Raw genomic sequence first — 17,706 nt, 5'->3', positions numbered from 1 at the left:
CAATATTTAATGCAATTGTCATACGGGAAAGTTAGTTTTCCATTTTTATAGCTAAATACAGGATTAGAAATACGTGATTAAAGATCGTAAAGCTATTTTCAACTCAAATTTCATGTATGAAATAATAACGCAAAAACTTTTATCAAAGTATTTAACAATTAATTTAATCGCGTTATTAGATTCTGTTATTTCGTAAATTTTTAATTATTCATCTCTACGTTCATAGTTTTGCGTTTAAAATTAAAATCGCAATTATTTCTATCTAAGAAACTATCACAATTATTTCTATCTAAGAGACTATCGCGTCGCGAGTACAAGTGTATGTGTAAGTATATGTGTATAGAGTGAAATCAACGAAATGCGGTGCACCATGATGAAAGACGATCGATGAAGGATGTGACAAGGAAAGTACGATCAACAAAAGTGCAACGGGAAATCCAAGTTTCAAGGAGCTTTCAGGAAGATTCCAGGCGGCCGATTTTGTCAGTGGATTACGATGGACCACAATGGGTTCGGAAAAATTTCGTCGCGCATTGGTGAGTGGTTAATTTAAATCCTCGCAAAGTAGAATAACAATGATGCATGCGTAGCTAAAAAATCGCACTGATTCCCAATGAGATTTTCCAGCATTTTCCACCGAGAACATCGTACATGTAAATTGTAAAATTGATAGTCATGCCTGCCGTTGAATCGATCGTACAATACGCCGCGAGCTTCATGAAAGCCGATTGAGCCATTTTTAGCGCGATCGTTTTGAACCGCTTCAACAATGTGTAGCGAGTGTGAACGATACCTTACATCACTTCCGGCCGCATGCATAAATCAAATATTTCCCCAGCAGATATTATAAATCAGATATCTATCCAATAAATGTGTATTATCGGAATATACTAGCAAATTCGCTATAGTATTTGCGAGTAAACAAGAAGCAGGTAGCAGTTCAAGTGAACGTAATCCGGCGATGTGAGATATCGTCCTCGCGTCGGCGATCGAAGTTTTTCGCGCAGATCAAGTGCAACGAAGGAGTCACTCGTATACACGAAAATAAATAAATCGATTGATTTCTTTGCATTAACGTGTATAAATTTATTTTATTAGTTCCATAATAAATTCCGGTAATAATTCCGACGTAAGTTAATACACATGTCAAATATTTATTACATACATTGGTAATTGTACAAGCACTTACAAGCGATAACGTAGAAATAAAAGACAAGAACATGTACATAATTACAGAGTAGAAACATATAGATATAAGAGATATACATATGCACACACGCGCGAGGGTGAGATTCGTTGATGACGGACACGATCTTCCTCGAGTGTACCACCATGAAATCTGAGTCCGGGTGACGACAATCGAGGGAGTTAACGCAAATATTCGAATCTCTGGCGCGTGTCCGAGCGTTCGTTAATACGGAATTTCTACGTCGACGAAACTGTTCCTACCGACGATCTCCGCCGTTTTATAATGATGTCTCTCGCAGAACTCTTGAATCCTCTGACAAGCTTGCCCGAGCATGTCGCCGGGCACGGTGATTACCAGCCTCATGTAGGACGGATAATCGAAGCACTGGGAAATCAAGCGAGAATACGGAAGATTAGCAAAATCACGTTACGTTTCTAGCAAATTCCGAGATGATTATACTTTATGCTTTTACAAACATCTACAAATGAGAAATTGCAAGTAATGTAACAAATCATGCATTTAATATTTTTAAGGCAAATTACGACTGAAATATATCGATCTGCCTTAACGAGATCAAAGTGTCAAGACATAAATTTGTTTTAAAGTCTCTGATTCAATTCAGTGGAAATATCTTGCGCTCACATTTTTTATTAACAGAAATTTACGTGTAAGCATTTGTTCAATCTATTACTGCAAAATGATGCTCTATTTATTACGATATTTTCAGCGACAAGTGCTGACATGAAATGTCGACATATCGTCTAATTGAAGAAACTCATATACGTTTTAGCGAAATACAATTCGGAATTTATAGTGATTGATTGATAATTCAAACGTCAGAAACGAACCTGACCGGGTAGGCAAAACACAGATTCTTCCATTAGCAGTCGCTGCACGAATTCCAGATCGGAATTAAATTCCGGAAAACACGGCAGATCGATGTAGACCTGAAAATCGAATCAATAATTTACGGCACGTAAATTGCAATCGGTCTACCTTGCTGATGGCATTTGCATTAACTAAATGGCGGTATAAATGGCGGCCATGCACCGACTTGTTCACCGGATATTCGATTAACATTTACGACCTTTCGCCGTGAGCTATACCAAATGTCGGGCAATTATTCTTGCAATTGCAAGGGTGTGACAATTACAACGGAAGTCGTTACCATCATATACATCGCCCCATCCGGCATTATCGGCTTCAGTCCCGGAATCTTCGCTATGCAGGTGTACGCCAGCTTGGAGTGCGACTGTAACATTGAAAATTGAATACATGTCGCACTTTAGAATGCACAATTACACGTTATATTATGCGTTGCATTTATTTGCCGACAAATTAAAAAACTTACATATAAAGTATGAATCACGTCATCGAAAAAGTTCTGTGGTGTCTTTCGAAGTATCGCGGGTAAGGCACCCTGAATAATGGTGTTGCTGCCGATTATCCTTTGGCTTAGGCATTGTAAACCCTTACGAATCTAAGAGGCAATAAATTCAGACATTATTTTTAACCTGCATTGTTAATTAATTATTTATACAGGGTGGTCCACTTAAATCGATCATCTTAGATATTTCACTTGTTTTTGATGATACGAAAAAATGTCTAAGGACAAAGTTGCACCGTTCGAAGGGGCTATCATGATGACAGACCAAAAATTTTTTCAAGGCTATTTTTTCGGAGATTCAAAGGTCAAGATAATTTTTTTAAATGGAACTACATAGTTTTGTTTGCGCAATTTTATAGCCAACATCGAGAGGAGTTCAGCGACCCCTATGACAACATGACCTTTAAATGATCTTGAACGCGGGAAACAGAAAAATCAAACTTTATGCTCTTCAACACAAAAATTTATTTAAGGAGGTGTTCGAAATGATGTCCTCCGACTTCAATACATTTTCTAAGGCTCCATGGACGTTCTACTTCTCGAAGCCACCTTAGATTTTCGACGGTCCAGTAGTTCATATTTCTTCTATTTACTTGTCCATGGTTAGTGAACATTGATTCATCGGTAAACACTCTCATGTTCTGGAATTCAATGGAATGTAAGATTGAAATAATTCCATACATGTATTGTGTGCGTGTGTGTATGTGTATGCAAATATTTATGATCGTGAAATGCTTTCGCAGTTCAGTTCATTTCCTGAGCTTCTCGATATCAGAGTTTAAATATGACTGATTATACGAAAGAGGAAAGAATAGAAATGCTTCTTATTTACGGTGAAAGCGGAAGAAGCTCTACAGAGGCGCAGAGAATGTACGGCCAAAGATACCCTGAAAAGCGTTTACCGTCTCGCGCTGCTTTTGACCGTCTTATTAAAACATTTCGTGAAACTGGAAGTGTTTGTTCACGTAAGAAAATGCGACCTCGTTTGCAAACTAATGAACCAACAGAAGTTACTGTTTTGGCTGCAGTGGCAAATAATCCACACATCAGTTCTCGACAAATACAAAGAAATACTGGTATTTCCAAGACAAGTGTTTTACTCATTCTTAAACGCCACTCATTTCATCCATATCACATTGCATTGCATCAAGAACTTCATGGAAATGATTTTATTAATCGAATAGAATTTTGTCAATGGGCGCTACAACAGTTGGAGGTCAATGAATTCTTCTTCAACAGAATATTGTTTACCGATGAATCAACTTTCACTAACCATGGACAAGTAAATAGAAGAAATATGCACTATTGGTCCGTTGAAAATCCAAGGTGGCTTCGACAAGTAGAACGTCAACGTCCATGGAGTCTTAATGTATGGTGTGGTGTTTTACACAATCGAATCATTGGCCCTTTCTTTATTGATGGTACATTAAATGGTCAAAAATATGCTGATTTTTTGTCCCAACAATTACCAAACTTATTGGAAGAGGTGCCGTTAGAAACTCGTTTACAAATGTGGTATCAGCATGGTGGTTGTCCGGCTCATAACGCACGTGTTGCACGTACAGTTTTACACGAAATGTTTCCGGAACACTGGATAGGAAGAGGACATATCAGTTGGCCAGCACGTTCTCCTGATTTGAATCCTTTAGACTTTTTTGTGGGGAATGTTAAAGAACACTGTTTACAATGATGTACCAACTACACAAGAGAACATGAGAGAGCGCATTTTGAATGCATGTGCTAGTATAAATTCAGAAATGATAGAAAGGGTAAGAGTATCATTTGTGCATCGTATTAGAAAATGTATTGAAGTCGGAGGACATCATTTCGAACACCTCCTTAAATAAATTTTTGTGTTGAAGAGCATAAAGTTTGATTTTTCTGTTTCCCGCGTTCAAGATCATTTAAAGGTCATGTTGTCATAGGGGTCGCTGAACTCCTCTCGATGTTGGCTATAAAATTGCGCAAACAAAAATATGTAGTTCCATTTAAAAATATTATCTTGACCTTTGAATCTCCGAAAAAAATAGCCTTGAAAAAATTTTTGTTCTGTCATCATGATAGCCCCTTCGAACGGTGCAACTTTTTCCTTAGACATTTTTTCGTATCATCAAAAACAAGTGAAATATCTAAGATGATCGATTTAAGTGGACCACCTTGTATAATGGAAGAGAAAAAATGCATTCTCGTTATGTATATTTGGTAATTATAAAAACAAAGTGAAATGAATTATTTTTAACCGCAAGGCTGTGTATAAAACGAGATAATTCAGTAACAATTTGCACGTATTTTGGTTATTATAAATTAAATTATAAATTACATGTTACGAATAAAAAAATCTTGTATAGAGTAGTAGTTGTCTAGTTATAGAATGTGCAACGGTTTCTAAAAGACAGACATTTTATGTACGAAGAACATTTTATATACATCAGACTCCCTTGTGGATCCGAACAGATGTAGAAACTCTCAGAAGCGAGCACGAGCTTAGTCATGTCGAGTTCAGCGAAATCACTTCCAAAAACTTGATAGTATTTCTCGTAAAGTTGGAAAATTGTGAAACATCGGACGCGCTGTGCAAATCGACAGGTATTTGCCAGTCCGTCCAACACTAGCTCGTACGAAAACACTATCAAACCGTCGAACGTTCAACCCTTTCTTCCGTAGCACGACGCGAAAAAAATGTGCAACGAAACAGATACACGCGGACACGAGAATAAAAGAAAAAAAATTACGTTTTACAAAAAGAAGACGAAGATTAATCGTTGCAATATGTTACCGACGTGTCCCGAGAGTATTATCGCAATTACGGTGTAACGGGATAATAATAGAAATTGCCGCTGTGGAGTACACAGATCATGCGAATCAATTCTGAACAATCAACTCTGAGCAATGAAAATTAATTGAAGTGAAAAAATTATCAAGTATCATTATGACTTCTACGTGATAGCTGCACAATCGCGTAACACGTGCACGAACCTTCTCAATTAGAAACTTCTCAATCCACAACGAAATCCCAATCCCAATTGCTTATCTGTGACTACGAAACGACTCTTGCGAACTTATTAAAGAGCGCAGAAATATTCGGTAATGGCGCCGCAGCGCGGTTTCGAGCTGGCCCGATCTTCGTGCGACGCGGACGTCTGCCTTCGCAAGTACGGACGCGAGGAATTAAAGACACGATTGGCACCGATTGCCAAAGGACTGAACTCTAATGGCGGAATGAAGTTTAATCAACGAAATTTAATCCAATCCGCAGTGCGCACTGCCGAACTCGGCGGGACATAGCCGGCCTCGTTACGGAAACAATACCGCCAGAGAAGCAATTATTTTCAGGCTGTCACGTATTGTGCCACGACCGTTTACCCACCTCGGCCTCCAGGACGTTCTGACGATCGTGGATTATTATCCAGCCCATACGCCAGCCGGGCACTAGAAATCTGCGGAAAAACCAAAGGGAGAAAATGAAATAGCGACGGCTATTTCGCTCGACTTGCTCCACTTTTCAGATATCGCTACACTCATTTCAATACTTTCCAAACCGAGCATGATTTCGCATAACAGTTAAAGCTCTTGATGTAAAGAAACGTTTGTCCCCATAGAAATTATTAAAATTATTTTAAAGATTAGAACAGCTAAGAAACGATTAGAAATTGCTGTAGAAAAATTAATGTCTAGATCAATTACAAGAGTTGTGCTTCAATAGGAGAAATCCTTTATGCGAGGATTATTTATTAACTCGTATCATGTCTCGGTCAATCTACTGTTATCGCAATACGTTAAAGCGCATCCGCCGCTGATTCTTGCGTGTCGTTCTTTTTTTATCTCTTATTCGCGTGTACGACATGTGTTGTTAGATCTTGCATGAGAAACGCAATTTGCTGTTAATATCAAAGTGCCTACTGTACGCTGCGAAATTTGCGGTATGTATAAAATACGTTCCGCGCCACAATGAAAGACTTACGAACAACTGCGCGAACTCATTTACAACTGACGGTAGCAGGGGAGAGAGCGGTCGTAAATTAAGTTGCGTTTCAAATCTGATACCGTTGAAATAATGGAGGCATAATCGCAAAACTTCGGAATACCATCTCTCGTGGGCTTTGATCGCGACGCTTTATTCACGCTCAATCAAGCCGTCGTCCTATTTTCGAAAAATTGAACGAAAAATTTTACAGCTTCCGCGCACCCGGAGATTCCTCTTGCGTCAACTTCACGAATAGCTACTCTCGCCCAATATCTTCGCGTTGAAAGATAATAGAAGGTAACGTGCCGAGAGTAATTGAAAATCTGACGTGAGGAACCGGTCGAGCGTGTACGATTTTGGTGTTCTTTGATATTCTTACATTTTGCATCAAGTTTTTCGCCCGAATTTTGAAAAAAAAAACAAGCTGTATTATCTTAGGAAATAGATTAGCTGTCGGTCTCCTCTGTGTGGTTTGTGAAAATTACGAAAAAATCGTTGGACGAGAAATCTCGTGTCGGAGCTGCGGGCAACGAAATACGCGAATTTTATGGTCGCTTCACGGTCCGACGTACCTTTTAGTTAGTCCGCTGCACGATAAAATAGGAACTTCAGTCGATAGAGACGCTAACGAGTGAAAAGCCCGTCCTGGAAATACCTGAAAGCAATAGAGAGACGAAATGTATTTATTTGCACATAATAAGCACGCACGCGTTGCGCCCGCAACGTGTATGCAAACGCGGCACGAAATAACGTGTCGCCGTTACGGTCAAACATTAGCGCGTCTCATTGAATTTTTCAGCGCGATTACCGTCATTCGAGATCATTCCAACGCGATAGCTTTGCATCCAGTTATAAATTCCGCCAAACTGTTTAGCATACAAACAATATTTTTAATGCAATTCTTACGGTATACAGAAATTTAAAAAACATCCCCTGATTCGTCGATGCAGCGAAAATGTTATAAAAAATAATGTTATGGCATGAAAAATGCCGAGTTAACGTATAATGCGCTTCCCGTGCAGACAGATAACGGCTTGGGCGTGACGCCCCGCACGCGCCGTGAATAAAAAAAATGTCTCGAAATGCGACGCGCGCCCTTTCCGGATTCGGTGGTACCCGCGGTGAATTAATCGCACGCCCGGTCCCTTCCGAAAAAAAAGAAAAAATAAAAGGGCGCTGTCCCCGCAAATGAAACGATTTGTCGCGCGATAAGTCCGCGAGGGCACGTACGTACCATATGCTCGTAAATCTCGTCGGCTATAATGGGTACGTAGTAACGAGCGGCGATGTCAAGAATGTCAAGTATATGGTCGCGGCTGAACACGGAGCCGCACGGGTTTGAAGGGTTGTTTATAACAATCGCCGCCGTTGACTCGTCGATTTGCGCCTCCAGGTCGTCCAGATCGATCTCCCAACCGAGCTCCGGCTAGAATGAACGATTAATATTAATAGAGTGCATGAGAAGCCCTCTCGAATCTTCGTTTCTTCCTCCTTTCTCCTCTCTCCCCATATCATATGAGGTGATGTACAGGGTGTCCCGGAAACAGCGCGTTTTACTAGCCTGATGGTGCTTCTTGATGGTCTTGGGCTTCTTGCAAAAGCTCCAGCACGATAGAAATAACGATCTCAGCAAAATCTTGGCACGATTGTGCTCTGACAGAATTTTAATTTGAAATTTAACGTCAAAAGATCTATAGGAAGCATTATCGTTATCAAATCACTAATAATACCGGAAAATCCTATCGTTCCAGATTTCGCGCGCTGCAGATTGATTTATTCGTGAAACTGTTGAATGTCTAAATAATTGTCGTCACTTGTCGCAACTGTACACGTTACGCGCGTAAAAATGCTGAGCTAAAACTGTCGTTTAATTGTTATTACGAACTGTACTATAAAAAATGACAGTATTTACTGACGTATTTAATATTTTAAAATATATTTAATTAACGTCGCGCATACCATAATGAAAGCCAGCTCGTTCTCGCGCGCTAAATAAACGCGATGCACATCGCGCGGCCGCATTGTTTTTCGTAAATTAATGTGTTCACGCTCCGGGCGGTTAATAAATTTTAAGATACTAACGAAATGGTATATTTTTGCATATAAAGTCACCTGCTGCGTCCCAACTATGCCGCTTCAAGTGCGTTTCGGAATAACGCATAACTTAAGAAATATGGTCCGCGCTGTTATGCATTTCTTATTAATGACGATGCAACACGGTAGCGCACAATACTGCCTTCCGTTTTACGGGCACGATTATTGCAGAGTAACACTGTACCCGTAGTATCGATCAATATTTCGCGCGTTATCGCGAAAATATATGAAGCGAACATTGATCGCGTCACTCGTGTTGGATTGCTTCCAGCTACGCGACATTAAGCGGCCAAATCGCGCATCGATCGATTCTATAATCAGAAAAGTTACACCACATCAATACGCTATCGATAAACGGGCAATATCAAATTTCGGAACAAACAATATTTTTCGGAAGAAAAGCAAATTTCGTTTCTCTGGCAAAATTTGGCATTCATGATCTCACTCTGATTCAATATATGACCTTACCTCGAAATAACGTTTTACTTGGACCCGGAATATCACGGAACAAGGACTCGGATCTTTATTTGCATAATCCTCGGGTCACCACACGCGACTAATCCGTACGAATAGACCGAATAGAACGTGCAAGTCACGTTTCCGTTTCGTTATCGTCCGGCAGCGAAATTGAAAATCAGCGATGCCGCGCGATCGATGCGAGTCCCGCGATAAAAATATCTAAATTCCTCTCGCGAATTCTTAACCAACGATCGACCTGCGCGATCCGCCCTCACAGTCTCGCAATTCGAGGAGGATACTCACGCGTAAATCGTACGATTTCACCGTGACTCCAAGACCCTCCGCCAGCGTTCGATAGATGGAGAAACCGGGCCGTGGAATTAGGATGTTTTGGCCTTCCCGGGCCAAAGCTGTGATGCACAGATCGAGCGCGCAAGAACATCCGCTGCACAGGATCACGTCCTACGGCAAGCACAGAGATAGAAGATAAATTACTTCCGCGTTACATCGATGCCATATCGAGGGGTTCTCATTGCGGGAGGATTAATTGAATGACGCATTTGTAGTAATTGCACGGATCAAACGCACGCGGAAACGCGCTCTGCGATGCGTTATAAAAACACTTTTGAGAGAAATAATACGATATAATTCTGTAATGCTGCCCGCGCTGAGTTCCGCTCTTGTTGCCCAGTCAATTAAGCAACATCATCGCGGATTTTTAACATGTAATTTTAAATTTCAATTTATTCGACGGATTGTTGATAAAATTAGAGAACAACTCGTTCCACGGCATCGTCGCGTATCCATCCCATTTATGAGGATCTCTCTCTCTCTCTCTCTCTCTCTCTCTCTTTTTCTCTTTCTGCCCGGTACCTGTAATTTCCATCTCGCGAAATTTCGCGGCGCCGAGTTAATTAACTATCTCCGGAATTACGCGAGCTTTCGCGATGTACAATCGATCCCGTTGTAGAAATTGTCCTTATCCTTTTCGACCTTTTTGCACCTGCATCGAGAGAAATTCACATAATCATCCCTCTCCGAAACTGTTATTAATATTCGAATAACTTTGGCAACTTGGTCCTTCGCCGTTGAATACATAACGATTGTGTTCTTGAATAAATAAGGTGCGGGTGATTCTCCCTTCTCATATACGTGAGACAAAGGATCTCGATGTGTCAATGACTGGGAATCTTGCTCGCACGACACTCGTGTCGGCCGATTAACGTTTGACAGCGCGGCATGCATTCGTCTATTTCGTCCGATTTACCTTGGCATCGACTTTCACGAACTCGTTCGAGCTGTACTCCGCCACGGCCTCCCGTGCTCTTTGATATCCTGCAAGGCAATTGCAAAACGTGAAACACGTGCGATGGATACTGATCCAGTGAATAATTAAATCTACATTGCGAAATGATTATCATATTATCCGTTAAGGGGGGAGCCTGCTTTAGAACGCTGAAAATAAGGTATATTTTACGAATTGTTTTTGGAGAAACTATACAGCGGATCATTATAAAACTTTTATGCATTTATTAGTACATGTTTAAAGATAAAAAAAATTATTTTTTGATTTGAATATATCGCTTGTAGAGGTCGTCCTGGAGAAATCTTAGTGCAGCCGCGTCGCCGGCATTGCAAATTGGTGAGCATTCTCCTGCCTCCAAATTTCGTCTAAACTGAAAAATTGAAATATCTTCTCGTTATTTATGAATTCCCATCGTCGATGAACCAAAGAGAGAAAAAAAAGTTGAAAAGTGCCAAACACAAAAGTACGATTTTTAGGCAAAGTTGTTGAACTTTTTCATGCAAAAGTAATTGTTTAACTTAATGTTTTTATGAATATTAAAGGTTCATCGACGATGGGAATTCATAAATAACGAGAAAATATTTCAATTTTTCAGTTTGGATGAAATTTGGAGGCAGGAGAATGCTCACCAATTTACAATGCCGGCTGCACTAAGATGCCTCCAGGACGACCTCTACGGGCGATATATTCAAATAAAAAAATAATTTTTTTATCTTTAAACATGTACTAATAAATGCATCAAAGTTTTATAATGATCCGCTGTATAGTTTCTCCAAAAAAATTCGTAAAATTATACCTTATTTTCAACGTTCTAAAGCAGGCTCCCCCCTTAATGAGCCGTGTCGAACAAGACAGGCAGATGCACATTACAAGTTGTTCGTGATCTTTAATGAGCCGTAATTATTTTACGGTATTGCTGGCGGTAAAAGTTATTATCCTTTGAATCGATAGTATCCATTTGAATCGATAGTACAATATCTAATTATTGTACAACTTGTATCTCGATTATTTATTAGATTACTTCGTTATTTTTCTCATGCCGTGAAACTGTTGGAGATTTTATTAATCAAACGTGATCTCGATCTACCTGAACTCATGGATCCTGAAACGATATTTACAGTCTGATCTTAAGATTGTCTTAAACGCTTTTCATATGTGCTCTTAAAGCGTTATTAGCCAATAATGAAACTGTATTAGTATCTCAGATGATCTTAATGTAATATTACACAGATTTTTCAATCATAATGTAATATTACAAATAAATAATAGATATAATAGAGATAAATACCGGCCTTAGAATCACGGAAGTTACCTGTGCTCGGTGCATATCCATTATACAGCTGCGAGGCAACGCTCTCTTGGACAGCTTCGATCACTTCCTTGGGCGGCTTCAGGTTGCCAAAGGTGGTCGGATCACCTGCGAACAATCGGTCACACTCGCCGATAGCGAACCTCATTGAGATGCTCACTTGAGAAATGTGTCATGGCCGGCCGATATCGGTTATCGCGCGATTACGCCACGTAAGCTGCTAATTGCATTAATCCGTGGGACCCACTCATGAATGCCACGTGTTCACCGGCCACCGTGAACCATTGCAGCGTGTTTCGCGCGAGCGTCTAATTACACGCACGCTAACGTCATTGTAATTGGTTACCGGGCTCGAAGCAAGCTGCGTAACCGCTAGGAAACGTTGTTCACAGACGCGTTGTCAAAGTATAACGAAGCGGCCCCGCACGCGGCTCGCACGTTCTCGAATGTAATCAGAATTAATTAATTGTTCCTGCCGGAGGGACATGGAGAGGGGAGCTCCGGCCGCAGCTGATCCTAGTTGCGAAATTTCTGTTATGAAGCAGAGGTGCGACAACGAGATAAAATTCGAGTTCTGCCTCGTGCTCCGTGAAATTCGCGTAATTATTACGACGTCGGTGTTATCGGGAAGGATCGTGTTTTAACTGTGTTGCAGTTGATTATTTTTATGGGGATATGAAAGCAGCCTTGTGTCCCTGATCGTGAGCACGGCTGATTGACTATACCGTGCGTGCTTTGAGTGGAATTTATTAGTTACGTGGGTGTGTGTGTGTATGCGATGAAGAGCGCGTCCAGCTCGAAATTGTCGAGTAATTATTTTTATTAATTGCAGTTTATTAATTGGTTCTCACACGTGTAATAATTTACGCTATACGTATTCTACCTTGAGAAAGTTATCTATCGATTCTGATAATTTTCATGTAAAATGACATTTTCCGCAAGACATGAATTTTCCAACGTGTTTATTCTTTTTTCTAATGAATTATTAATAAAATTTCGTTTTATTTATTTATTTTTCTTGTACATTTGCAGTATATGTCAATATTAAATATGGTACCTATATGCGATGTAATATGAAATATCTGTACTCTTTTTTTCACGCTAATATAGTCAAGTAATGGAAAGTGCATTTGTGCGTTACTTTTTATTCACTTTAAAATGAAGTCACATACTTTTTTTTAGAATATAAAATGTTTCTGAGGAAAAGAAGGAAAAGATACAGAAGAATTTCTTATAATCTGTCGTCTTTTCGACACGTTATAAACCGGTTTTGGAATATTTTTGGAACAGAACCGTATACCGCAACTTTACCGAAAGGGACACAATGCATATGTGTAAGGGAATATCATTTTGTTTAAACAATTTCGAAAAGAATTTTTTCTTTTGGATTAGATGTGCTTGAAAATTCTTTCTTTTGTATAAAAATGAAAGAATAGTTCTTGAAATAGAAATGTAAAAACTGGGAGAAATCTTGTCACATGAGTCTTGTTTCAATATATATCGTGTTACTATCTATAAAAATAATAGATAGTATTTTTCACAAATGCTTTTATGACACTGTTGTTTTATCCTTGACGCTATAATCTTCTTCCGACTGCATATGTACAGAATGAAAGAAAGCTCTTGAAAATGTTTACGGTCGCTGGCACGTCCGAACGGGATTTGAATCGAAATATATTTAGATTAGCATGCTCGCGTGTCAGTTCTATTCTATTCCGCTATAAAATTTGCTGAGGATTGCGCTTCGGACGTTTTTCCGATACATCCTGACAACATCCGCATTTTGCATCACTCGACTGCTGTGAATGTTAAGGGACTCACGCGTCACTACCACCGCCTTTTTAACTTTCCACCGCTTGTAAAACTCTACGTCGGATAGTTAAAATCGCGCATCCCAGCGCGGTAAGTCTGCAAACTTCCCGAAGAATTAAAAAACTTAAAGAGATTGCAGAGAAAAAGAAGAAAACGCGGATACGCGATTAACTCCGATCGCGGGTAAAAATTCCCGATGCTTCAGTTTTGCGCGCGTAACTTCTCCGGAAGATCCGCAGTCTCTTTCACGTCTCTGTTCCGTTTCTAAGAAAAACAGTTCTGGATGAGCGCCAATCAAATGTCTGATTATGTCTTAATCAAAGTAATATCGGAACTTTAACATTTTATTGTTGTCTCACTAAATGTTATGTTAATAAATTAATTCTCCCCGAAGAAATTTTAACTCAGCAGAAAAATTCATATCTCGATGATAAAGTAATGAATCATACATCTCTCTTTGAAAGTTATGAAAGTTGATATTTTTTCAGAGATTACTCTCAGTTAGCAGTTATTAACTGCTAAAGAAACACACTCAAAGAGATGTGACTCCATTTGATATATTATACTTTTTAATATCGTTAGTGCTTGTTATTACTCGCGATTGTGGAAAAACATGGAAACATAGGAAAATATTCAGCGTTTCACATAGTTCTCTTGTTTCTCTTGAATATTATTAGGTGTTGCAGGAATTTGATCGGGGCCGAGTATATTGAAATTGTTTTACCGCTTGAGAGAGACTCTTATCCGGTAAACCTTCGAAAAAGTTATTTCTCTTAGAAACACGGCAAACGAAATGCTGTCTGTCCGCGCCCGCGTGTTTGCGTGCCAATATTTTCCAGAGTGAACCGAGTATAAGTTCCAATACCTCCGAACGGGAAAAATTCGGAAACCTTGTGTCGAAATTGAACTCGTTTCTTGTTAAGCAGACAGCGAAATTTATTTATTTATCATTCATTAGTGAAACTCAAAAAAGGCATATTTATATCAAAAAATTATTAATTTTCATATGAAAATAATATGCAAAATTTTGCATGTTATTCTGATAATTAAATCGCAAATAATTATTTTATTATTAATGTAATATTATTTAATCAATAAAAATCTATGTCAGAGTTATATTGCAGTACGATGAAAAATATCACGGATGCAAACGCTAGGTGACAGTAGTTTGAAAAAATTTCGTTGAGAAGAAATACGATTTCGCATATTTAAATATTCAAAAAAAAGGAAAAAAATCACTTGTAAAATTTGATGCGGCGATGATGGCTATGTGTAATGGTTATGGTAAAAAACGTACGTCATTGTGAGAGCACGGGGCTCACGGCAAGGATCGCGTATGAAAAATTATTAGAGACATGTCAAGTTTAAAAAAAAAAAAAACGTATAGACAGAACCGGACGCACAGTTGGGCATTTTCGACCCAGTTTCCTGATCCGCGGAATTCTAGGCTTAATCAAAATGCACTTTTTCATATTCTAGCACATTCTCCTGGCGCGCGAATATCTGATCTCCCATTTTTCACCGGTCCGTCAAACTTTTTTCACATCAATGACCGGGAGATCATGCATATTGAGTATGTAACCGTCCTCACAACGGGAAAAAGGGAAACGGCAAAAGTTTGCAATTTGTATGCATTTACTCGCGTTTATCGGCAAAACCAATGTGGAACCTTTGTGGGTGGCGGTACGCTTGTACACGCGACGCTTTTCGCCAAGTGCCGCGAGCGAGCAAAACGGACGAAAGTAATTATTTTATTTAAGGGCATTGGGCGTTTAACGCTGGCATGTCGTTTGCCGAGTTTTAGGCGGAAGTGCGATCATCACGGAAATGTGAAGTTGCATATGAAATGCTTTTTAATTATTGCCTCGTCTCATAAATGAGCGAGATTAAAGGCGGACTACATTGTAATCTCACGCGGAGGCGCACGTCGCGCTTATCTCCGCGCGACTTTTGTAATAAAGGACGATGTACGACCCTTTTTCTCCCTTTGCCCTCTTTTTCTCCCCTCAACGAAGAATGATCGGTCGTCTCGGGCCCTCCCATTCTTTCCTCCGTGTAAAAAATAACTGCTTGATTACGCCACCGTGATATACCATCTCGTGCTTTTCCGTCTTTTATCTTTCGCCGTGCAAGAGTAGAAATTCAGGAAGGTTCAAATATCACAGTACAAATAAAGCTCCGCATCGCTGAGAAATTAAATATCTCGCGATAATCGAATAAAAATTGTTAATAAAGATTATTAAAATTTATCAATTCGTCAGAAATACAGAAAACCTTTGCATGTATTTGTAAAAAAAGTTGTATTTAAATATAATAATTTTCATAAAATTGTACAATTTTTTACAGCAAGAGCATATTTTTATATTGACGCGTGTTGGAAAATTATCGCAACTGTTATAATTATTTCTTTTATGACTTTTTAATTAATACCTTTCAATGCAACCTTCCAAAAAAATTTATCATAAAAAATATTGTGAATTGCAATATCAAATATAATCCAATAGATCATCTAAAGATGAAGAAACAAGTGTTCTCATACCGATGACAAAATAAAACGATGATCTCTACGCGCGAACTCACCAATGGACAGCGCGATCATCTGCTTATTGGGGTTCGGTTCGACGACGATGTTCTCCACGATCGACCTTATGGGATTGTGCGTTCTCCTGGCGATGTCGGAGACGCATACATTCCATCGCTCGCGGAAACTCGGTGCGGACATCTCGTTATCGCTCATGAACAATCACTCCCTGCCTAGAGAGAGCCTCTGACGATGAAACCTGCCGATCTTCGGCGATCTTGAAGGACGTAGACGGTGGCAAACGACGCGCACGCGCGTGCGTTCTCCAAAAACAGGGAATCCCGCGTCGAGCAGCTGTTCACCTGGCAGCGATCGAGAAGGTGATCGAGAACGATCGATAGCTGGTTCTCGCACGGCTGGTTCTCAGTCACTGAGTCCGGATCGAGACGGCACGCTAATAATCGAAATGTTCCACGTAGGCTGGAGGACGAATGAACCGGTCGGATTGGTCCGTTCGGCACCACACCTTCTTTCATAATTAATTAAATGGATTCCCTGCTTACGTAGGGAACGAACGCCTCGAGCGACTTTTCGTTCGTCGTTGTCCTCGGTGGCAAACAGAGTATTTCCCCGTCTTCATCTCGTTCGCTTTCTCTCTCTATTTCTCACAGGCGATTTCTGTCCCGATCTCCGTCACTTCACCGGGTTCGAAATGTAGAAATGTCCTTAACTCCCCCTGTTCTATTTTGTTGCGTCTCGCTAATGTTTATGCAATTATACGTTGTAACTGTTTACTCCGAGTTACGGTTGGTGGATTATTTGAGCGCTGCTTTGGCCCGACGACGAAGACGCCACGGATGTGTGTTTGCTTGTTAATCGAATTTAACGCGACGTTCCTTCTGTTCTGTCTGCACCCTCGGTGAGCGAGTCGGGAAGAAACGAGTAAATCAGATGTACAAATGGTTCCACGAAAAATCAGGTCTGAGATTCGAGGAAGTGCAGACTCGAAAATCGTAGAGAAACAGATTTGAACTCGATTGTGTGCTTATTTGCATTTGTGCAGATATATTATTAATGATCATATTCCTTATTATTATTAATGATCATAATGGTTATATCAGCTTTCATTGAAGACAGGAAATTAGATTTAAATAATAATTCTATTTTTGTGTGCGGAAATACAATATTTTCACGTTTTTCCACATAATATGCGATGTAATATGTATGCTATTTTTATACCGCGATATCTTGTTTTCAAGGAGTTGTTATTAAACTAGACTTAATTGGTACAATTTGGCGATAGTAATTACATATAACGTTTTCGCAAATCGATAACGTAAAATTAACCGACGGGTAAGCGACGCGAATTCAATGATCGCTGAATGCAGCCACGGGAAAATGCGAATTCAAATGGAATCGTAAATTTGTAAAATGGCGCGCACAAATGTGCATGAATGGAATGTTTAAAATCTGAAGCGTGCGCGAAACGTTTGTGTTCCACCGGCATTTCATCTCTCTCTAATCCTCTCATTATTTTAGGAAGAGATTTTTACCGATATCGAGTCACGTTTTTCATGAACTAACCCCGAGATGCAAGACCTCTTTCTTCCCAGCCATATTATTTTTGCAGTGAAGTACATCAAAATTGTTTATTCCACAAGTACA

General features: G+C 39.7%; 1 protein-coding gene across 1 annotated transcript; it reads right to left on the bottom strand.

Moving 5' to 3' along the window:
* Nucleotides 1-1,061: 1,061 nt before the first annotated feature.
* LOC105285305 (tyrosine aminotransferase) lies at nt 1,062-16,392 on the bottom strand. Its single transcript, XM_011349440.3, has 11 exons — nt 16,101-16,392; nt 11,712-11,816; nt 10,361-10,428; nt 9,397-9,555; nt 7,775-7,966; nt 7,113-7,195; nt 5,944-6,013; nt 2,541-2,669; nt 2,358-2,441; nt 2,038-2,136; nt 1,062-1,573 (listed from the first exon to the last, which is right to left on the bottom strand). The coding sequence occupies exons 1-11, from the start codon at nt 16,255-16,257 to the stop codon at nt 1,412-1,414; spliced, it is 1,308 nt and encodes a 435-aa protein (XP_011347742.1). The 5' UTR covers nt 16,258-16,392; the 3' UTR covers nt 1,062-1,411.
* Nucleotides 16,393-17,706: the final 1,314 nt, after the last annotated feature.

This window comes from Ooceraea biroi, chromosome 11 (genome assembly GCF_003672135.1).
Source record: "Ooceraea biroi isolate clonal line C1 chromosome 11, Obir_v5.4, whole genome shotgun sequence".
Classification (NCBI taxonomy): domain Eukaryota; kingdom Metazoa; phylum Arthropoda; class Insecta; order Hymenoptera; family Formicidae; genus Ooceraea; species Ooceraea biroi.
Note: the sequence above shows the minus strand (reverse complement) of the source record. Positions and strands in the feature narration are given on the sequence as shown.

Bases quoted from the DNA above. Each gene is read 5' to 3' on its own strand.
- LOC105285305 (XM_011349440.3), bottom strand. From the start codon at position 16,257: ATGAGCGATAACGAGATGTCCGCACCGAGTTTCCGCGAGCGATGGAAT. The intron at 11,817-16,100 runs GTGAGTTCGCGC...GATTGTTCGCAG, and splicing joins GATGATCGCGCTGTCCATTG to GTGATCCGACCACCTTTGGC. The intron at 7,967-9,396 runs GTGAGTATCCTC...CGTTCATTCTAG, and splicing joins TGAAATCGTACGATTTACGC to CCGGAGCTCGGTTGGGAGAT.